The 23,028-nt window shown below is 56.7% G+C and overlaps 1 protein-coding gene across 1 annotated transcript; it reads left to right on the forward strand.

Annotated features, from left to right (window-relative positions):
• The first annotated feature begins 4,612 nt into the window (after nt 1-4,612).
• On the forward strand, nt 4,613-14,905 carry SSC4D (scavenger receptor cysteine rich family member with 4 domains). Its single transcript, XM_053961459.1, has 11 exons — nt 4,613-4,733; nt 7,675-7,710; nt 8,576-8,881; nt 9,824-9,895; nt 10,203-10,517; nt 11,230-11,310; nt 11,556-11,633; nt 12,214-12,525; nt 12,917-12,994; nt 13,468-13,795; nt 14,716-14,905. Exons 1-10 carry the CDS (start codon nt 4,613-4,615, stop codon nt 13,782-13,784), a joined length of 1,716 nt encoding a protein of 571 aa, XP_053817434.1. The 3' UTR covers nt 13,785-13,795; nt 14,716-14,905.
• Nucleotides 14,906-23,028: the final 8,123 nt, after the last annotated feature.

A 23,028-nucleotide genomic window follows, 5' to 3' on the forward strand; every position in this document is an offset into this window, starting at 1 on the left:
TGCATTTCCTGGCCGTGGTATAGCCTGGACAAAGGAGTTTATCTCTCCTCTCTGTATTTTCCCAACTAATTGAAAAGGGAAATCAGTTTGGATTTTTTTATTTTGGTTTTGGTTTTGTTTTTTTTTTTTCTGGAGGCCTTGTATTTTCTGCAGTTTCATGAGCCACTTGTTTCCCCCAGTTTCTACCCATGGCCAAACTGCTGCCAGAAAAGAGGTCTGCTGGAGATGCCACCCACTGCCATAGGAAGCTGTGGCAGATGCTGCTCATGGCACGTGGCAGCTGCTGAGTGGATGTGGGGATGGCCCTGAGTCCTCCAGAAGCTTCTCTCCCATGAGCATCTCTGGAGTATCCCGGAGTGTCCCTGCCTGACTAAGCAGCAAGACCATCAGGAAGCACAAAAAGAGCTTCTTTTTCTCCTGGCACACAAGAGAACAGCCTTGCTGTCCTGTGGAATTTTATAATTAGCCTTTCTTATGTTGTGGCTGCTCCTTGAATAAGGCTGGCTGTGTTTTCTTTTCCTCAGAGCAGCGTAATCCCCCAGCCTGATACTGCCAAGCCACTCAAAGCACACACAGGAATGATGAGACATGGAAAAAGGCTGAGATGCTGCTCCACTGCCCAGAGAAATCCTGGATGGGGTGGAGAGCATCTCATCCCTGCATGTCCACATTATGGTCCTGGTCTGCAAAACCTGGATGTGGATTGATGCTGGAGCTGATGATTCCCAGTCCATGGGCCCTGGCAGACAGCCAGGACAGTGGGGAGTTTGTCAAAGTTTAGGCAAAACAGACTTAAAAGGCACCTTTGAAACTTGTGCTCATGATCTGGTTAATTAGAACTTTGCTGCTACTGGGAAATAAAACTGCCTAATTGCTAATTACTGAATCCCTGCAAGAAAGGAACAGCAGAAGCAGTTGGCAACAGTTGTAGCCAGAGCTGGCTTTGTGCAGAGTTAAAATACAAAACTCAGACTTTTTAGGGCATTTAGATGTCTGGACTTTGCATAGAAGCAAATGAAAAATCCAGCAGCAAGAGCCACAAGGCAAATTCTGCTTCCCATGAGAACAAGGGCAGGAATCCTGTGGCTCATAACATCAACTTGTTCAAAGCCAAAAGCACACCAGGTTCCTAAAATTGCTAGGGAACTTAAGAATTCATAAGGCTGGGAAACCCAATAGGTTTGGAGGTTCCTTTTCTGTGGTCTTCAAGGCTGCTGAGACCCAAGAGTCTCACATTATCTGGCTTTTACTTGCAAGTATGGCTAAAATGGTTTAAAGGCTGTAATGGTTAAAAATTATTAAATATACACAATTCTTTTTGAAATAAAGAGATGCCCTGGTCAGGAGCAGAAGAAGAAAACATGAATGTATAGAGCAGAAAGTGGTGGAGGTGGATGGGGAAGGTTTCCAGCCACAGGACATCCCTCACCACAGGCTGAGAACACAAGGATAGGTCAGGTTCCTCTAATGTCCTCAGCAGAGATGCCTTGAATGGTCAGACAGGAAAAATCCTGTGAAAAGGGACCTCTAAAGGTAATTTCTTGCCTAGGAACAGGCATGGAAGACCATGGTTTGCCCAAGGAACAGGTCTCCAAGGCCCCCAGGCAGGGAAGGAGGTCAGAACCATCCCCTCCTGCTGCATCCCAGTGCTGGCTCAGGCAGCATTTTCAGAGAAGCATTTTCAGCCAGATGGTTATTGCTGACTTCCTCCCCAGGTGGGCACTCAGACAGCTGAGGAGGGAGGTGGGAAGGAGCTGAAAAGCCCAAATCGTCTGAAAAAGCTTTTTCCTTCCCCTCGAGGCGTAACCCCGGGCTCTGCCAGCACCCAATTTAAGGATGTGTCCCTGCCTGCCTCCCTGAAACCCGAGCCATTCCCTGCCCACCATGTCTCCTTAGCGGTCTTCCCTCTCTTCTCCTCTTTCTGCTTCTTCTTCCTCCTCTTCTCCCTTCTCCTGCTCCCTCTCTTTCTCCTTTGCTTTGGGGATGATCTGTCCCAGGATGGGTTGCAGGGCTGCCATCCTGCTGTAACCCAGCAGCAGCAGCCCCAAAACTGGGAAGAGATGACAGGCTGGAGCTGTTCCGTTGATGGATGAGATCCATTTTCTCCCCCCTTTAAAAACTTTTTTTTAATTTACTAAGCAAGGTCTCACCTAAAGAAAAAAAAATCCTGCCTTATCCAATCCCATCTTACCAGGAATATTAATTTCAATCGTTATTTTTGAATGTTTTATAACTAACTAGCCAGCTCCTTTGTTTATTTCAAAAGAGGACGGATATTTCTGGGATTCGATACACCCATCTTTATACTGGAGAGAAAATACCAAACAGGTATGTGGATTTATGATGCTTTTTTTTAGGTCAGGATGGTAATTACAAATAATGATCTGGCAGGGTGGTGGCAGCTGAAAAACTGTGATTTCTCCTGAAGTTGTTTGAATAGTCAAAAAGTGGAAGTAATAATCAGAGAACTGGGATTCACTCCAGCTGTGGCCAAGGGGTACAAAGGGGACCAAAAAGGATGAAAGGACCTGTGGAGTCCTGTGTCCAGGTAGGAGGAGGGAGTTTTCACTGAGGGCAGAGGGCTGGCTGGGCACAGTGTGTCTGCTGTGGTGTGTTATTTGGGGTGAAAGCAGAGATTTTCTGTGCCCCACGTTAAAGCCCTGATCCTCCCCTGTGAGTTTTGTACCATCCCTGGTGGTCAGTGCTTGTGCAGGATGGGGGTGATGGAGGATTTGCTGCTTCTTCCATCGGGTCCATGTGGGGGGTGGCTTCACACAACACCTGTCAGCTTGAAAACCTTGGGATGAAGGCACTTCCATAAACCCACATTGAGCAACACTTTAAATCATAGAATCATCACAAAATCATAGGTTGGTTTGGGTTGGAAGGGACCTTAAACTGATCCCATTCCACCCCCTTGCCATGGGCAGGACATCTTCCACTATCCCAGGTTTCTCCAAACCGTGTCCAACCTGGCCTTGGACACTTCCAGGGATGGGGCAGCCACAGCTTCTCTGAGTGATGTTAAAAGGGATGCTGGGTTTTGCTACAGTGCCGTAATGACTAATTATGGCTTAAAAGCAGATTTTAATCTGTGGGGATTCTGAAAGAGACCAAACACTCCTGGGTTTAAGGAAGGGGGTTCAGTTTTCAGCTGAATCCTGAGCATTGGGGTGAGGACTGAGAAGAAGTTGGAGAAGAACAGACGGAGAAGGAAAGTTGGGTTTTCCCTCTTTGGGGTCAGCCGTGGCACAGCACCGCAGTGGTTAATGCCCGCTGCCACCCTGCGAGGGAGCAGGAACGCGCTGGCTCCGGCACAAAAGTGGCCGGCGATGACAACGTCCCTGCGAGCAGGACGCGATGCCGGGGTTTGGCCGGGACAGGGCGGCGGAGGGGCCATCTGTCAGCCCTGCCCCGCTGGAGAGAGGGGAGGGCCCGTGGGACAAAAGGCGACATTATTCGGTGCTTCAGGAGGGATGAATGGAGTATTGAAAGCCACCACCTCAGCGAGTAGATTGGTTTTCAGCCCCCATCACTGAGCTGTCTGTCCGCTGGTGAGTCTCCTCCAGAGGCTTGGTCAGGAGGAGTCGAGCAGAGACCAGGGAGATGTAACGGGGCTGTGTCCCATCCACACGGGCTCCTTCCCGCACCTCCATCACCTCTTGCTGGTGCACACAAAACCCTTTGGTCCACCCTCACCTTTCCCTAGTGAAGGCAACGGAGTCCAAGCTTTGGTCTGGAGGCTCTGGAGCCGCCCCAGCCCATGGTCTGGAGGGGCCTTGGCTGGTGGATAACAGCACACGGTCCTACCTGGGAGCTCTTCTCCTGCCACGCCTCCACATGGGAAATCCAGGAGCAGCAAAAGGCTGGATGAGGGGTTTCCATGGGAAGGAGGGGTTAGTCGCTGATACACTGGATTTCAATGACCTTTCCCAAGTTTCGGACCACCAGCAGCTGCCTGAAGCGGCAGCAGTTGTTGTGCATCCCTTCAGGAGTGGATGCGCTCCGTGCGGGCTGGAGGGACTAATTTTAGGGCTCCGCTGAGCTAAGCCTCGCAGCCCGGCTTTGCAGCCGGCGTGCGGGAGCATCCTCACGATGGCACTGCTCCCCCAGCGCACGCTGCCGCCAGGCTGGCTGCTGGCACCGCGGGGATGTGGGTCTGGGCTCCCAGAGGGATCCTGGCCAGCAGGACCAGCACCCATCCCCCTCCCAGAGAGCCTGGAAATCCACATCGGGAAATCCACCCCTTCGGCAGTGAGCAGTAAATGAGGGGGAAACATGTATCTATCGATACCTTAAGATATCTAATCTCTTCCTCATTTTCTGCTGACATTCCCTGTTGCTGAGTTTTATCTCGCTGGTAGGATATGGCCCTTCAGCTTCATCTTGCCACTCAAAAAAAATTGCTTGTTCTCAATGAATCCAGCTGGAATTACTTTTCATGTGTCTTCTGGTCACTGCTCCTGGAAATACTGAGGAGGGACATGTTCACAGGTCCTGCATGGCCCTTGGTGACCACAGGCTCTCCTGGCACCACCACTAACACTGCTGTCTGCATGTTTCAGGGAAGTGTCCTTTGGAAATTCACCTGCAGGAGGGCTGACAAGCAGCAATGACACTCAGTCCCTGTCCAGACACCCGGCACGGCACAAGGAGGCCGGACACCGAGGTGCTGCCTCTCTCCTTGATGCCAGCCACACTCCTTATCCTCCTCGTCCTCCTCAGCCCCACTGGTGAGCTCCTGCCTGGGGCAATGGGAGGGGTTTTAGGCACCCGTGATCCCTCTCCATCTCTCAAATTTGTGGGCAGATTTTCTCCAGGCACAGGATTATTGTGGTGTCTCCTACAGCGCTGAGTGTGCACAGGGATGGAGGGAGCAAGTTCAGCTCTTGTGTCCCCCTGTGACCTGGCTGTGATGGCAAGCCCAGCATGCAGGACAGACAGGGGAATGGGGCAGGCAGGGGAATGGGGCAGGCAGCTGCCAGTACTGGTGACAGAGCAGTTCTGGGCTCCCGTGGGAGCAGGCAGCACCCATGGGGAGATGCTGATGGCCAAGGGATGCTCCTGGAGTTGCTCCCCAGGACCTGTGAGACCAGTCCTGCCAAGGAAATGGGTGGAACGAGCACCCATCTCCTGAGAACAACAGTCTCTATGCACTCCTGGCAGGCACCGTTCCCACCAGGATGGGAAGCATTTCAATAGACCTGGGAAAAGCCATTCCCGCTCTGGAACGCGGGTCCACACGAGTGCTGTGGCAGCGTAGTTATCCCAGTGTGACTCTATCCGTGTAATTACAGCCGGGCGGTGGGGAACGCATTCCTGCCTCAACAAACCCGCGCCAAGGCACAGCCAGCCGGAAAACTGGGAATTCAGATGTAGTCAGACATCCTAATTGAGTTAAATCGGGTTTTACCTTCCCACCCCCTCAGCTGGTGCTTCCCTTCCCCCTCAGGATGCTGTGGCAGCATCTGCGCTCACACTCCGGGTGTGGGGACCCTGGGGGGACCCTGGTGGCTCTGTCGCGGTCCCCTGCATCGCCTGGCTCTCCTGGATCTCTTCCTTAATGGGCACAGATTAGTCGCTAACGAAGGGCCATTTGTCCTCTCATTTGGTGGTGTTGTTTAGCGGCGGTGTTCACCCGAGTAGTTTCCCTTTTTCTTTTGGCTTTGTGAAGCTGGATCAGAGAAACATGGAGGGCTCTATCTCTTCTCAAAAAGACAGTTCCTTATTATTGTAGACACACCAGGCATATTCTTTTCAGATCTCTTCTGACTTTGCTGGAGGATGCTCTTAAATGAATATTTCAGAGCTTTGATTTTGACTTAAAGGGAGATGAATATTTATCAATGTCCTTTTTAACCACTGGTTTGTTTTTTTTTTTTTTTGGCACTGGAGTGGACTAGGTGTTAAAAATCAATACAAGCCAGGATGAAACACTCTTCCTAGAAACCCTCGCGCTTCCCCTATTTTTGGTGCAGGGGTGAGCTGAATTACCTCTACCGTGTTGTCCAGCCCACGGGGCTGCTGTATCCTTCCCTGTCCTCTCCTGCAGAGCCTCTCTGCTCCCGTGGTCTCACCTGTTTAATCCCCAATTCTTGCTGGAACCAGAGCATCCCTTTCCATGCCTGGTCCAGCTGAGTAGGGCAGGAGCACTGACCACGGCGGAGCTCCCTGGCTGCTGATGTTCATTCCAGCATCCCTGCTAAGTCATGGATACAGCCACGCAGTTACCTTATTCTCCTTTCTCCTGGGGCTTCTAGGTCTTTCTTTGACAGCCCTGATTTCTGGCTGGCTTAATGGTCTCCCAGGCAACGTCCTAGCAAGGAAAAGGGAGGTGGGTTGATCTGCTCCTCTGTCCCCCCAGGCTCACGCCGCTTCTCACGGCGGTGACATCCGCCTCCGGAGCGGCTGGGATTGACCTTCACGTCACTGCTTGCAGGCTGGGCGTGAAGCAGGACGGGGCTGGTCCGAGGCAGTGGGAGGAAAAGAGGCCACAGAAGCAGCACAGGTGTTGATCAGCCCTTGGGTGCTGTAATTGGCATGGAGGCATCACAGAATCATGGAATGGTTTGGGTTGGAAAGCGACCTTGAAATTTATCTCATTCCAAACCCCCTGCCTTGAGCAGTGACACCTTCCACTAGGTTTGGAAGGATTTTGGAACGTGTCACCCACTGGAGAGGGTTGTGTAGCCAGAGGCTCAAGCCCAGGGGACCTCAGATGCCCAAGGAGATTGTGCTGGGCTCCAGCACTGGACAAGTGCTTGTGGACTGGGATGTCTACGAGGTCCAGGCTCCCATCCCCATCCACCATCCCCCAGGGCATCATGATCATGTTGCTGTCACCTCCTGGACAAGCTGGAGCCCACAGTGACCCGTGTTGGCAGCATTCCAGGGAGGATCCCACATCCCTTAGCAGAGGGATTTTGTGCTCAAATAATGCCCAGCAGTGAGAGGGGGTTTGAGAGATGAGGACATATCCTGCATCCTTCAAGTGTTCACCTCTCTCTGGAGGAGGTTTCCCTCCCTCTGGATGGGGTTCACCCCCTAAGGTGGCTGCACCCCATCAGCGGGTGTGTTGGTACTTGCATGTAATTATGGAGCTTCCAAAAAGTGGATTTTGTTGGGGAAATAAAAGAAAAAATCAATTAAAATGTACACAGGGTGCAGCATCTTCCATCAGGTGATCTCCAGTGGGTTTCTCAAGCTGGGCAGGATTGATTTTCCTGGTTCCCATCTCACCACCCAAGTTTTCCATGGGGGTGATGGTGCAGGAGGATGCAGGGGCTGCCCAGGGCCCACAGCAAGGCAGCAATGGAGCCAGGGATGGACAATAAGGTCCTCAAGACCTGGCCCAAGACAGGATCCACCTGGAGTGGCTTCTGCTAGCCATTGGGGTTATTAGGGTCACACATGTCACCTTGTGCTTCACAGTCCCACCAGAGTCACAGTCGCTCATATGCTGCCTCAGTTTCCCCACCTGTGAAGAAGATGAAGTGATGGCCTGGGGAAGGGTGTTCGTTTTTCCCCATACAAACTCCAGAACTTTGCAGGAAAGGGAAAGATCCAAGGGCTGCTGGGTGCTGCCCACCCCCATCCCATGCCTGCTGCCATCACTCCCCAAGCTGCACCTCCTCCTCTCTCAGGAGAGCTGATCCCTCCTCTTCTCCCTTGCAGGCACCACCTCTGAGCCCGAGATGTTGCCATTCCCAGGTGAGATTCTTCTCTGAAAGTCACTTTTCTCCAGGAAGTTTTCTAGTTGAAAAATGCATTTTTAGGTAAAAGAAAGAATATGGGGAATTTAAAAAAAGGAAAGATATTGGTTTGGAACAAAAAGCAGCAAGAAGAAGCTAAACTTCTTTTACAGAAATAAAATAAAGAGTCTTTATTATCCCTATTCCTCTAATTATTCTGAAAGGAGAATTTTGCCACCTCCTGCTGAGTCCCTGTCTCTGTGCCATGCATCACACACAAATAAATAATTCCCTTGATGTGGTAGACCCCGGGCACTTCCACTCCTGCTCCCCATTGCCAGCAGCCTGAGAGATCATCTCCATCCCACCAGCTCCCACGTGGGACCAGCTCTGGATGCATTCGTTGAGGCTAATAAGAATTTGCTAATTGCATCTTGTCACTTGTCACCTATTGTAAGCCAACATGTGGTGCCACGTGTCTGCTTTTCCCTTCACCCTTGGGTTTTTGCCTGTTAGCAGGTGAGATGATGGGAGCATCACAGAGCCACAGAATGGTTTGGGTTGGAAGGGACCTGAAAAACCATTTAATTCTACCCCTACACTCTACACTTCCACTAGACCAGGCTGTCCAAAGCCCCATCCAGCCTGGCCTTGGTGCTGGTGCATCTCATTCCTGGGTTGAGATGGGCTGTGTCTCCACAGCCACTGCTGCCAGCAGATGACGGGGAGCCGTGTCCCCCCAGCAGGTGGGCAGCACCAAGCCAACAACTGCGCTGTGCTACAGAGAAGGGGCAGGAATTTATCTGAGGAGCAGGAGTTTGACGGAGATTTGCTCCCCACGGCCCGTTGCCTGCTGAGGGACCTCTCTGTTCCCATCCTCCCAGAGATCCGTCTCGCCAACGGGCCCAGCCGGTGCCAGGGGCGAGTGGAGATCCTCTACAACGGCTCCTGGGGGACGGTCTGCGACGACGACTGGGACATCGTGGATGCCAACGTGGTGTGTCGCCAGCTGGGCTGCGGCCGTGCCATCACCCTCCCAGCCGCCATGACCTTCGGCCAAGGGAGTGGGCCCATCTTCCTGGACAACGTGGACTGCAAGGGCTCGGAGGCAGCCCTGAGCGAGTGCTGGAGCCATGGCTGGGGCATCCACAACTGCTACCACTACGAGGACGTGGCTGTTGTGTGCAACGGTAACGAGGTTGGGTTCCCTGGGGGCAAAGAGAGCATGCCACCACTCCTGTGGAGTGCAAGACTTGGGGGTTGCAGGGGCCTTGGTAGAGCCCAGGAGTCTTTTCTCAGAGCCTGGCTCTCTGACCTGGGTCAGCCAAACATCCTCTGCATCCTCCTCTCGCTCCTCTCCTCAATCCAGGTCACCTCCCAGCTCCACGGGCTGGTGCTCCATAAGGTGACCAGCCTGTTTTGTGTTCCTTGTCACTCCCAGATCAGGGACTTTGCGCCCTCTCCAGCATGATCCCTGGGGAAAGAGCACATGCCCACCCACGCTCCTGCCTCTGAGTCAGTTGCTGCCCAACTGATCTTTCCCCTTTTGACTTGTGTTTCTTTAAATTGCTGAGCTTTTCAGTAGGAGATGTTCCTAAAGGTGAGAAAAGCAGTGGAAAGTGTTTGAACTTGGCAAGTGAAAGTGGAACGGCTCTGTGACGGCCCTTATGTACCCCACACACGTTCCTCCCTCGCTGTGCAAGGTTTGCTCATCAGCCAGGCATCAGTGAGCTGTGAAAGTGAGGCTGTGCAGACCTGGAGCAGCTGTTCCATGAATCCCCACGTCCTGCAGAAGCAGGGCTTGGAAAAGGAGGGATGGAAAGGCAGGGATGCTGGGTTGGCTGGTACCAACAGCAACCAGAGAACAGGGGTTGTGGATTGAGCAGGAAACTAAATCTTGGCATTGTTGGAGAGGAGAGGTGGAAGGAGTGAGAAAGGAGGTGGGGAGCTGGGTCTGAGGGCAGAAGAGAAGCTGGAGACATTGGCAGAGAGCTCTGGTGCAGCTGCAAACCCCTCTATTTTCAGCTGGGGCTGGTTTGGTGCAGACCCTCCTGGAGCAGTGGGGAGGGAGGGATCCCTCTGGCTTTGAGGTGGAGCAGCAGCAAGTGCCACCTCTCCCCTTCCTTTTGCAGAGTTCTCACCCACGCAAGTCAGCGAAGGACCGACCACCAGGACCCTCACAGCCTCGGTACAGGATGGGGAAAGTAAGCTGCTCAGCCATCACTGCCTGAGGGCAGTGTCCCCTGCTGTCACCCGCTGTCCCTCTTGAAGCCTCTCAACCCTCCAGTCCTGAGGTGCAGACCCCCAAACCCCATCATTGGCCATGGCCACACCCTATCCCAGAAGTTCCCAGGGTTCCCAAGCCCCATTGCTCTAAAGCTTTAACCCTTCCTGCTCTTTCTCACTCATTTCCTTTGCCATCACGGGCACGGCAGGGTCTGGGCACGGTGGCATCGTTGTGCCACGTGCAGGGACACCACATCCTTCTCACCTCATGCTGCCACCCTCCAGGTGACGGCAGCATCCGCCTGGTGAGCGGCCCCGACACCTGCCAGGGCCGGGTGGAGATCTTCTACCGCGGGAACTGGGGCACCGTCTGCGACGACGACTGGGGCCTGAGCGATGCCAGCGTGGTCTGCAAGCAGCTGGGCTGTGGGCAAGCCCTGGATTACAAGAGCAATGCCTATTTTGGCTATGGAACAGGACGTATCCTCCTGGACAACGTCAACTGCGACGGCAGCGAGCCCTTCCTGTCCGCCTGCTACAGCCTCGGCTGGGGCATCCATAACTGCGGCCACCACGAGGATGCTGGGGTCATCTGCGCAGGTACCGAGCAGGGCACAGCCCTCGGGGTGGGGAAAAACCCAGGGACATCCTGTTCTCCAAGCAGAAATGGCCTCAGAGAGATGCTGAGATGCCCAAGGGCTGGGCTCTGCGCTGTGGGAGCATTCTTGTTCTTTATCCACCCTCATCCTGGTACTCTGGGGTAGCAACCCCACACCAAGAGCCCGGAGCACAGCCAGGGTGGTGATTTGCAGGGGAAATGCATCTGCCATCCTGCCACTTCCCTCTGCCATTTCCCTGCTCTGCTGGCTGGAAAACAAGCTGCCCGTGTCCGGAAGGAGGGAGCAGCTGCCAGGGGCCAGGCACCGTGCCAGGCCCAGCCTGCCTCCCCTTCCCCTCCTGAAATGATGTATTCCTGCCATTCTCCACTGATTACTGTTTATAATCTTAATAATCCCCCTGAATTCCCTCATTATCGTGGCTAATGACGGGAGCAGTAAGTGCCAGTGCTTTCCCTTTCCCACTATTAATGGACAAAGGGGATGATGTAGGACAAAAGGGACAATTTTTTCAGGCTGGTCCTTCCCTTCCTAAACATCCCCATCCCTTCTGGCACCTCCTCTGGGCGCAGAGTTGATGGCACCATCATGTCCAGACCTTGCTCAGAGGGTCAGAGGATAATGGACCATAAATGGTAATGAATCCTGATGATAAAGCTCCCAGGTGTCACCTCTATCCCTCTGTGTCACCACAGGACTGGACACATCCACCATCACATCATTCACCACCTCGGTGGCCCTGGACTCCGAGGAGACGCTCACAGCCACGGCCACAGGTAGGATGTTAGTAGTCACTCATCTTGGGGGGGAAGCTGTGCCCTCTGTGTCCTCTTGTGACCCAGCCTGGGCCACCCTGGGGTTCTGCCATGCGTGGGTGATGCTCGAGGGGTGACACTGCCCATGGCAGGGTCCTGCCAGGGGGCAGCCACGGTGCTGGTGGTCACTGGCACCGACTGGAACAGGGGCAGTGGGTGCTGGATCTGGACCCCTCAATGCCCACATGTCCCCATGCTTGTCCCAGCAGTGACAGACAGCAGGGACCAGCCCTCCCAGGCCACCGAGGTGGTCACCACCACACTCCTGACCATCGAGCAGGAAAGTAAGTGTGCAGCTGCTGCTAGTCCTGCAAGGGGCTCCACGTCCCTGGGGGAGTCACTCCACATCCCCAGTGCTCACCCCATGCCCCCAGGGCTCCTTCCATGTCCCCAAAGGTCACCCCATGTTCCATGTGCTCAATCCATGCCCCAGGAATTACCTCACATCCCCAGGGCTCACATCACATCGCTGGGATTTACTCCATGCTCACAGGGTGTTCACCCCATGACACTCAAGGGTTCATCCCACATCTCCAGGGATTGCTTCATGCTCACAGTGCTCACATCATGCTGTTTGGGAACCATCCCCTGTACCCAGTGTCACCCCACATCGCCAGGACTCACCCTGTGTCCCCAGGGGCTCAGCTGGCATCCCCACGGTCACCCCATGCTCTCCAGATGTTACCCCATAACCCAGAGACTCACCCCATGCCCAAAGGGGTTTGCCCCACATCCCCAGGGAGCTGCACCCATGTCCCCAGGGTTTATCCCAGAAACCGGGGGCTCACCCCACACCCTTGGAGGGAAGCAGGGGCCACCGGACCCCCTGCGCAGCCCTGGTCCCCCCGGCGTCGTGCCACGCAGGTGGCGGCTTGCGGCTGGCGAACGGGAACGGGAGCTGCCGCGGGCGGGTGGAGGTGCGGCACCGCGGCACCTGGGGCACCGTGTGCGACGACGACTGGGACTTCCCCGACGCCCAGGTGGTTTGCCGGCAGCTGGGCTGCGGCACCGCCCTCGCCGCCACCGTGCTCGGCTCCTTCGGCTACGGCAGCGGGCCCGTCCTGCTGGATAACGTGGGCTGCAGCGGCGGCGAGGCGCGCCTGGCCGACTGCTTCCACCTGGGCTGGGGACAGCACAACTGCGGCCACCACGAGGACGCCGGGGTCATCTGCCGAGGTGAGAGTGGGAGCTGCGAGAGGAGGGGTCTGCGGGTGTCCGGTGAAGCCCAGCTCAGTGGGAAAGTCAATCAGAGAACGGATGTAGGGAGGGTTTTGGCCACGCTCAGGCTGGCTGTGGGAAATGGGGTCCCCCAAATGGGGCTGGGGGTGAAGAATGAGCCCCCCACACCCCGGGGTTTTTCCTGCACATGGGGACAGCAGCAGCAGTCGGTGCCGTGGTGTGGGTGATGGCTGAAGCGTGGCACCCCCTGTGGTCCCCATTTGTGCACAGTGGCTGCACATCCCACCCCACATCCCTGCAGCTATCCCCAGCCATCCCACACCACTGCTGGGGGGCTCAGACCCGACTCCCTTGAGTCACTTTTCCCACCTCTCCTCCACTGCACCAGGTGCTGATGACACTGAAGACCATTTCCAAGAGGCCACTGCTACAACCACCACATTGGCCCCAACTCGTCCCAAGGAGGGTACGTACTGGGGTGTCACCTGGGGACACAGTGCCAGCCCTGGGGATGCTCCATGCTGGCACAGGGTGGAAAAAGAAGTGGCTCAAGCAGAGGCACAAGATCTGGCAGTGCCTGGAGCAGCCCACAGGAGGGGGAAAAACTGATGACACCGTTAAGTCACAGCCTCTCCTGGTGCCCCCAAGGCTAGTTCAGGCAGAGGTGATGGACCACTGAGTGATGGACCTCAGGGTGGGGAGAGGAGGTGATGGACCAAAGGTGCAGAGCTGGGAACAGAGGTGATTGTTCCTCCAACATAACATCCACCACGATGCTCTGAGGGTCTCCCCCAGCTCTGGCAGGTGGTCACCCCCCCACTCCTGACTGTGCAAAGGCACTGGGGGAGCTCTGGGCTGACCCCAGGGCAGGCAGGGAGAGTGGGACACAGCCCTGGGGTGGGCACAGGCAGGGGCTGCCTCACCCCCTTCCCTCCGCAGGGTCCCTGCGCCTGGTGAACGGCAGCCACCGGTGCGAGGGGCGCGTGGAGATGTTCTACCTGTCCCAGTGGGGCACGGTGTGCGACGACGCCTGGGACCTGCGGGACGCCAAGGTGGTGTGCAGGCAGCTGGGCTGTGGGCACGCCGTGGCAGCCTGGGGGGAGGCACGCTACGGCCCGGGCACCGGCTACATCTTCCTCGACAACCTCAAGTGCAAGGGCCACGAGCCCTCGCTGCTGCGCTGCTCCCACATCCGCTGGGACGTCCACAACTGCGACCACTCCGAGGATGCCGGTGCTGTCTGTGACATCCTATGACCCTCCCGCAGGTAAGGGGGGACAGGGATGCTGCAGGGAGCTGGTGGCAATGCCACAGAGAGGGGCTGAACCCTTGCTGCTGGTCTGGACACACTCCCTGCACCGCCCCTGTGGATGTTTGTGTTCTGAGGATGGGAGGAGTTGGGTGAGGACTGGGTTCTCCTCAGCTCCTGAAATAGTGGCTGAAGCTTCCCCCCCCCCAACCCCCCACCCCCAGACTGCTCCTTGGAAAAACAAAACTGCTTCTGGTGTGAAATCTGGTTGGTTTCAGCCATTTCTTTTAGGAGATGAGGAAAGAAAAATGGATTTTCTGCTGTGAAAATGATGCTAAATTATACTCAGAAAATGTAAAAAGGGGGTTGAAATCACACCAGGATGCTCCAGTGGCTCTGCAGTGAATTACTGTTGTTCTGCAATTTGCTTTGCAAGCCCTCCAGCAATCCCAATACCAGTTTTTTCTTCCCATTTTGGCATCAGAAATACCAATTCCTCCCACACTCCCATGCAGCAGAAATGCAGGCGTTGGATCTCACGCCATCTGCAATCCTTGTGCCTGTTTCACCTGTTCCTTCTGCAAACACTGTGGGGTTTAGGAGAGCTCAGATGAGATTTCCCTTCCTGGGGGGCTTCAGCACAGCCAGTCCATGCCCAAAAAATCTCCTGGGGAGTGGGAAAGGATGGGGATACCCTGCAGTCCCCCCATGCTTCTCCATCCTGTGCCATACAGACGTGCTGGCTCTGGCTGCTCTGTCCCAAAAGCTCCATGCTCCGAGGTGCCCAGGGCAGGCAGGGAGCTGGCAGACAGGACACAAGCAGATGGAAAACCATAGGGAAGACCCCAAATCCCTTCCCAGAGCAAAGAAAGGGACCCAGCAGCCTGCTCCTTCCCCAGCGCTCTGCCTTTGGGGTATAAAGGCTGTTTTCCTCCCAGCTCAGGTGGAAAGACCCAGCCTGCAGCACCAGTCACCTTCACCACCAAGTGTTTGATTCCTACTGGGACATTGGGAAAATGACTTCTGTGTTCTCATGGATGGGGTTCAAGGGTGGGGAAGGGCTCATACAGTGGCACAGAGCTCACTCTGCTGTTTGTGCAATTCTTTTGTGGATAAGAGACTGTGCATATTCCTGTGTTGGGTTTTTTCATTTTCCAGTTTTTTTTTTCTTATATGTGTGTGGGTTTGTTTTTGTGAATACATAAAAGCCCTTTGAAAGTGCTCTGAGAGCTGACTTGTTTTCCTGTCATCCCCTCAAATCTCTGGGTAAAAGCAAACACCTGGAGAAGAGCCCCAAACCTGGAGGAGAGAGCTCAGTTCTTGGTGCCAAAAATTGACCCAAATCCCTGGCTTAAAATGCTCAAGCAGCCTTTAATTCCCACCCAGCTGAGAGCTCAGCTTGGACCTTTCCCCACCCCAGCTCTGGGGTACAAGCCTGCAGCCCATCAGGCTCAGGGGTTGAGGTTGGATCCAGCTTTGGGTCTGTTCCCAGTGGGATTTGGCAGTCATGTGAGCTGTGGGGTGGCCCTGGCCCCAAGCTCAGGTTCCTGTTAGCTGCTTCTCTTCCACTTCCCATGGACAGAGCTTTCTCAGCACTTTGATCCCAGTCCAGATCTCTATCAGTGGGGAAACTGAGGCATGGAAGCATCTTCCAGGCAGGCTGTGGCAGCACAGCTGGACAAGGGCCTGCTGGGGCCCTGGGAGAGGGCAGGGAGGTGGTGTGGGAACAAAATCCTCCTTTCCCTGCGCTCCCAGGTCCTGCCCCCTCACTTCCCATCTCGCCTCCTGCCTGCAGGACAGCTGGGCAATGCCTGGGTCCCGCTGGGAGCAGGAGGGGGACAGAGCTGTCCCCAGCAGCTCCCAGGCCATCCCCACAGCCCACGCCAGCTGGGGATGGGTCAGAGGGTGCTGAGGGCTCCTCCAGCTTTGCCGTCTCCTCCCTGTGCCTATGGGAGATGGGAGAGGGGCTGGTGGCCAGGAGCTGCTCTGGAAGCTGCTGCCTCTTGGGGTGTCACAGGGAGGAAGATAAGAAAGGCTGGATGGGTTTTCCCTGTTTTTCTTGGGGAGTATGCCTTGAGCTGGCAAAGCTGGGCTGTGTTTTGGTGTTACTCCACACCCTGCTCTTCTTGCCTTTGAGCTGGGAAGAGCAGATCCTGGTATCCCAGAGTTTCTCCCTTTCACAGCCTACAGTCCGGCAAGCAAAGGGTTTCCAGCCAGGAAAGGCAGCAGCTGCCTCCCTTTCTTCCAGCCTTTTCTCCTGCAGCCAGCTTGGGATGGGCTGAGATCCACAGGGATCCCCCCAGCCGCTCCACAGCCAAGCTGGTCATCATCTCCCGTTTCTCTGGAAGCAGGGAATGGCAGGCAGGGTGGGAGCAGAGTACCGGCGAGAGGATGCCCTGGGGCAAGGAACATGGGCGTGGAGGACGCCCTGGCTCTGCAGCAGGGTGCAGCAGCACAGAGGATGCTCTGAGGCTCGGTAGCAGCACAGGGAATGCTCTGGAGCAGGGTGCCAGCGCGGGAGGTGCCAAGGGTGTGAGAACGTCCCACCACGGGACCACAGCCAGGCTGCAGCGGCTGCGTGGGAGCCGGGAAAAGCCGAGCTCCTGCCCAGCTCCCATCCTCTTGCCGACGTCAGCTGTTTCCCGGCGCCCAGAGCAGCTGCAGCTCCACACTGGTCGATGTCATCGATTAGTTCCTCTCCCCATCCCTGGAGAGGGGATGGTGTGGGGGGTAGCAGGGAGGAGAGAATAAATATTTCAGCAGGTCCAGGCAAAAGCTGGGGTTATTTTGAGGCTGGGATTTATGGGCTATTAGGAATAAGGAATGAGTCTGTGCTGGGAGAAGAGACCCATTAATCCAGGCTGAAGGAGCACAAATGAGCAAGGGGAAATGGAGGAGGCTTTAATTATTTTGCCACGTTCTGGAATAATAAGCTGGCCTCTGGCTGGGTGCTGGTGTGGGGCTCAGGAACTCTGCTGCCCGGGAACTGGGGCAGGCGAGGGGACACTCGTGATTAAATCCGCCCCCAGCTGTGCTGCGAGGGATGGGCGATCCATTCTGGGACCAGTATGAGACCAGCACAAGCAGTGCTTCTGGCTGGGACGTGGTGCAGGATGCCCTGCTCGTGGGGGGAGGCTGCGGACTGCCGGGATGGCAGGAGGGGCCCGTGGGTCAGTGCCCGGTCCCAGGGGTGCCCTTCCCGGGCTGGGCCAGCCCTGCCGCCGCCGTGCCCCGTTAAGGCAATCCCGTCTGTGCCTGTAACCGGAGGAGCTGGGCGCTATCCGGCGCGGGGTGAGTCAGTGCCGGGGGCAGCCCTGGGCCGGGAGCATCCCTGGCTCTGCTGCTCCCTGCACCACCTGGGTGACCTTGGGCTCTGCTCTGTTCCCCAGCTCACTGTGCCCCCGGCTCGCTGTGCCCTCCCCTGCCCTCCTTGCTGCCTCTGCATCTCCCCACGTGCCTCAGTTTCCCAGGGGGACACGGGCAGGGTGGTCCTGGCTCACCCCTTGACACCCTCGGGGAGCTGCAGGGACACACCTAGCCTGCCTGGAGGGGCATTCCTCACCCCGTGGGGGCACAGAGATTTGCCCTCCTCGGGGCAGCCTGCCCCAGCCCCTACAGCCAGAGGCCCTGGGAACGTGGACACCCACGCGGCAGAGCACGGGCAGCCTTGCACCACCTCCTCCTCCGACGGCACGAACGAGGACCTGAACTCCCTGCGGCATCCCTGCGGCACCGCAAGCCTCGTTCCCTCGCGAGCGTGGCCCCGGGTGCCAAGGTCACCCGGCGGCACCCGGCGGGCGCAGGAGCCGCTCGCCGCAGCCCGGAGCCGGCAGCGCCTCCTTGCCCGCGGGGCCGGGCCGGCCGCCGCGGCTCCCGCTGACGTCACCCGCCGGAGCAGCAGCTATTTTGGGAACTGCAAAGTCACTGGCGCAATTAGTCGGCTGGCAAAGGCAGCGGGGCGGCGGGGGGACCGCGGGGACGGCTGCTCCCCACGCTGTGCCGTGCCGTGCCGTGCCGCGCCGTGCCGGGGGCTGCGCCTGCACCGCCAGCTTCCCTGCGCCTGCAGGATCCCTCCGCCAGGACAAACGGCCGCGGCTGCAAATCCTCCCATCCATCATTTCCTTCTCTCTGCCTTTTTTCTTTCTTTTTTTTTTTTTTTTTTAATATATTTAATTTGATGTCGCTCCCCTGGCAGGAGCCTCCCCACGTGGGCTGCTGAGCCAGCTCGCTGCCACCGCTCGCGTTTGGAGAGAGGCAGGAGAGGGATTGTCTGCCAGCCTCGCTTCCCAGGGCGATGCCGCGGCCCAGGGGCTGCCCTGCGGGTGGGAGCGGGGTCCGGCTATTCCCGGGTGCTCTGCTGCCAGCTGGGCGCTTGGTTTAATCCGGTCTGCATCCTCCGGGACGCAGCCACCGCGGTGCCCCAGCTGCACGGCCGCAAATGCCCTGTTGGCCCCACGGCAGCGATGGGGGTGTGGATGGGCCGCTGTGACAGTGGAGGGACACCTGACCCCGCGGCACAGCACAAAGAGAGGTGGCGTTCTGCCACGCAGTGTCCTTGAGCCCGGGGATGTGGGGACAGTCAGAGGGGACAGCTGGGGTTCTCAGTCCCCCTGCCCAGCGCTGTTTGGTTTCTCTGCCCACCCTCCTCACCTCCCTGTAATGCCCAGGTCATGGCCAGAGGGGATGTGTACAGAAAGGCTGGGACAAACTGATCCTGGCTCCAAACACCCCAAAAGCGAGGCTCAAAATATCCTTTAAAAAAATCTCCAGACTGTTCTATGTGACCTGACATCTCTTTCAGTCCCATCCCCCAGGAAAAAAACACCCCAAATCCTTTCTCCCAATGCCTGGAGAGGTGCCATAGCAGGAGCTGGTGCTCAGCTCCCCTGACTCCATATGGGGCTTTGGGTGGGAAGGGCCAGATCCAGATGGATCCCTGGGCACAGCAGAGGCGATGGGCGCTTGCAGACAGACCCCACCCTGCTCTCCATCGCTCGGAGACCCCACTTGCCCCTGGAGGAGGGGTCCCTGCCTGTGCTGGGGCTGGAGGAGCCGCTGGTGGTCCCGGGGTGGGGACAGGCAGCGATGAGTGGGACCACGGGGTGGCTCTGGGGTGACAGGGGCTGTGGGAGGGCAGGGGGAAGGTGGGGAGCGTGTGTTCCCCCCGGGCTGGGGGAAGAGGCCGCGGCGGTGGGGCTGGGAGCGGTGAGGCTGTGCTGAGTCACGCTGCAGAGCCTGCGAGCAGGACTGCAGCAAGCGGCTCGCTGTGACAGCCCCGTCCCTCCGCCTCCGGCTCCTCGCCTCCTCCTGGGGGCCAGGATGCTGCTGGGGGCCTGATGTCCAGGTTGGGGGGTCCCGCTGCTCCCCTGCTCATGGCTATGTCGAAGTTTCCAACCCTCCTTGCCCCTACCCAGCCCCCTGCCCTTCAATAGGGATGGGGCTGCTCCAGGATGGGGGTCCTGGAGTTCCTGGGCAGGGAGAGGGGAGGACTGAGCTGCCCTTGGGGGACGAGTGTCCCCGACCCCAGTGCAGGAGGGGTGTCCCTGGGTAGCTGTGACACGGGGGACAGCAAGGCCGGGGGGGCACTCGCTGCCAGCGCAAACACAAAAGGGCACTTAGCAGCCACTAGAACACGGGGCAGCTTTCCCCCTGGCATGGGTGGAGTGGGGTGGTGAGTGGGCAGAGATCCCCCCAGCTCCTACCCGATGCCACCAACCCAGCACACGGAGCTGAGCATCCACCCCTGCTACTGCACAGGAGAAAGGTTGAGGCAGGTCCCTGCTGCGGAGGGAAACTGAGGCACAGGCTGTGCCCCAAGTATTGGCCCCAGATACTGCCACCTCTCAGGCTCAGAGTTGGGGACAGCCCTGACCCCACAGGATGCTGGTGCCCACCTTGCCTGGTGCTGCCTACCAGCCCCACAGAGCTCAGAGCTGCTTCTGGAGGGACAGAGACAGGCAGGGCTTTTTTTAGGAGCTCCGTAAGTGCCGTCTGGGCGGTATTTATATCGGCTCCTTAAATAAGAGCTGCCATCTGAGCCTGACGAGCCTGCTTAATTATTAATGCCCCGCAGGGAAGCAGCACGCCTGCCTGCTCCGGGTCCACCTTCCCGCTGGGATCCTTCATCCCGGCTCCCCACCAGCACCCAGGGCGAGTTGTGACAACCTGGACATCCCAGAGCACCCCGGCTTCCCATGGGAACATGTCTAAAGTGGGAGCATCTTCCCGAGGGCAGGGAAGAAGGCTGAGAGGGGATTTTCCAAGAGGAGGGTGCCATGGCATGGCCATTGCTGCAGTTCTTTGTGGGTGTTGGGAATAAGGGGAGAGTGGGAGGCACGGGGTGATGCTCTCCCATCCCATCTCGGTAGCTTGAGGTGGTTCCAGGGAAAATCATTCTGGGAAGCCCCGAGGGGTAGGGGCAGCCCTGCTTCGAGACAGAGCTTATGCTAAACAGCACGGGAGGGCAGCTGCTGCAGCAGAATTAATTTGAGCTTGGAAAGTGCTTTGAAAGGCTGAGATGAAAGGCCAGGGCTGGGTACAAAGCGCTGCAGCTCCACAGACAGGGGGAAGGACACTCCCAGCAAAGCACCCTCGGTCTGTCATCAGCCCCACCAGCCACGGCCCCTCCATCGCCTCCTGCCCCAGGTGAGGCACCTCTGGCTCTGGGACGTTTTGGGGAGGGTTGGTGAACCCCTGAGCTCACCCAGCTGTGGGTTGTGGGGTCCTACCTTGGTTGGGTGTGACCCCCCCCAGCTCTGGTTTGTGTCAGGGTGGAGGGGCCAAGGCTGCACCTTGGGGGCCTGGGGAGGTGCAGGGGAAGAGGGGACAGCCTTGTCCTGCTCCTGGGCTGTGTCCCTCGCTGTGTCACACAGCCAGCCTCAGGGCAGCACGGTGGGAAAGGGGCCAGGGTGCCACAGCATTGGGGTGGTGGGGACAGGCAGTCTGGCCCAGTAAGGGGTCAGGCAGGGAGGACATGAGGGCACCTGCAACCTCAGGGAAGGGGACACTGAAGCCAGAGGTTTCCTCAGCTTGTTTTTCCACCAACATAACTGCAAGGGTCACAGAAGTGCTCCCCTGGGCAGGCAGCAGCTCCTCAGGGCAATCCAAGCAGCAGCTGCCTGGGCAGCGGGACCTGGGCTGAGCACCCAGCCCTGGGGCTGTGCAGGAGCCTGGGCAGCATCCCGGGAATGGGACCCATCCCAGCCCACACACCAGCCCTGGGAAATGCCACCCTGTGTCCCCTGGCCTCCACCAGCTGAAGACACCAAGCAGTCACTGCTGGTGTGAGGTGTGCCAGGTGTGCTGGTGTACCTGTGGGGACAACCCCTGGTGTGGGGACAGGCTGGGACACCTGCACCACACATCTCCCATGCTGGGCATCCCCTTCCCTGGGCATCCCCTTCCCTGGGCATCCCCTTCCCTGGGCATCTCCCTGGCTCCAAGCAAGCAGACATGGAGGGAAAAGGCACAAGGGTAGGGGCACATGACCTGCAGGAAGCGAGGGGTGAGGATTTCTGGATCCATTTTCAGAGCAGTCAGCAGCTCACCCAAGCAAACTTCCAAGTCACGGAGAATTTCCTGCCTTCCCTCACAGTGTCACAAGGCATTGACAAGACGTAGCAGGGAAGGCAAGAAAATGCAAAGAGAAAGACTCTTCTTCCAGGCCACAGGAATTAACAAAGTGGCACATTTGAGCGCAGAGAGGTATTTTTAATCCCTCAGCCAGAATTGAGGTTATTAGGTTTTTCTGGGACATCTGCAGAACAGACCCACATCCTTTGGGTCATTGTGATTTCCCAACACAGCAGCTGCCCCAGCCTCTCTCCGAGGGGTGTCTGCAGGCACCAGAGGTGGGAAAAGGAGATTTAGTGATGTCCAGCCAGGTAACACCTCCAGCTGCCCATGCTGCCCACCAGAGCCTTCTAACTTGGACCATCCACCACCAAACCTTCACCCCACTGCTGCCCAGGCTGTGCAGCAGAGGAATTAGGTGTTGTGAGGGGTGTTGATTTATGCATCAGAGCTCAAAAAGGGGGCTGGATTCACTGCAGATAAATATTACAGCCAGATTGCTACTCTGAAGAATTTACAGCATCATGAATATCCTGTTCTGACCTGTGATGGGGAAGGAAATCATCTGCGTTGGGAAATGTATTTATGGCTCTGGTGCTCTGACAGAAATAAATCAGTATTTGCTCGTTTTGGGGCAAAAACAGGGTCACTGTAAATCAGCAGAGTTGGGCTGGCTGAGAATGTGCTAGGGTTTTGGAAAATACTAGGTAAGATTCCAAAGGTTTGTATGGAGAGGCAACAGTTTTTATTAGGACTGTTGATATATTTGGAGAAATCAGAAATTTTCCAGGTGCAAAAGTACTTCTTCAGGTCTGGGCTTGTGTTCAATATTGTCCATGAGAACCTAGGAATTGTACCCAAGGGATAATATTATTTATTTTCCAAGTTAGGGGATGCATATATCCGGCCCAAATGCAGTGGGATCGCTCAAAAGGGGATGAGGGGAGTCTGCTCTCATTCATTCACAGACATGAGCGTGCTTGGCTCGGGTGATGCCCCACAGATACCTCCAGATAATTGATAAGAAATGGCAGCAATAACTGAAAAAAAATAATTTGGGAACCAAACTCCTTTAATATTCTCTTGCACTCTGCACTTTTTTTACACAGACCCTCTCCCAAAACTGGCGCCAGGGTGAAAACAACCCAGAGCCCCACTGTGGGAGCTCCCCAGAGATGACAGCGAGCCCCCTCGGGAGGATGAATGAGCCTTTATCAGGGGAGAGGAATAAACTGCCCTTGTCTGTGGGATCTCTCCTCGGGATGGCCGGGCAGTAAACAAAGGCTGGGCACAAAGGCTGCTCTCACTCGGGAGCCACGTGCCCTGCGGGGTGTGAGGCCGGGGGTGCGAGGAGACAGCGTCAGATTTTTGTAGAGGAAATGGAGAGGATCTGGTTCTGTTTATTCAGAGCGGGGGGATTTCTTCTGCTCTCGGAAGCTGTAAATAAAGGAGGATTTTGTGCTACACGAATCCAGGCGATGCCTGGATATTTGCAGTGCTAAACCCACAATAAAGACGGAGATCTTGCCCCAGAAGGGTGTTGCTCACCACCATCAGCATTCCCTAACCAGTTTGTCCCCACCCACGTGGGTGAGACCGTGGCCAAGGGCTCTGGACAGCCACAGCGTTGCCCTGAGGACACCGGCAGGTCCCAGTGCCAGCCAGGGCTCCTGTGAGGC

The sequence above is a fragment of the Vidua chalybeata genome, chromosome 20, assembly GCF_026979565.1.
Source record: "Vidua chalybeata isolate OUT-0048 chromosome 20, bVidCha1 merged haplotype, whole genome shotgun sequence".
In the NCBI taxonomy this organism is placed as follows: Eukaryota; Metazoa; Chordata; class Aves; order Passeriformes; family Viduidae; genus Vidua; species Vidua chalybeata.

Coding starts and splice junctions, on each gene's coding strand:
- SSC4D (XM_053961459.1), top strand. CDS start 4,613: ATGACACTCAGTCCCTGTCCAGACACCCGGCACGGCACAAGGAGGCCG. Junction 7,711..8,575: donor CGAGATGTTGCCATTCCCAG/GTGAGATTCTTC, acceptor CCATCCTCCCAG/AGATCCGTCTCGCCAACGGG. Junction 11,634..12,213: donor CCTGACCATCGAGCAGGAAA/GTAAGTGTGCAG, acceptor CGTGCCACGCAG/GTGGCGGCTTGCGGCTGGCG.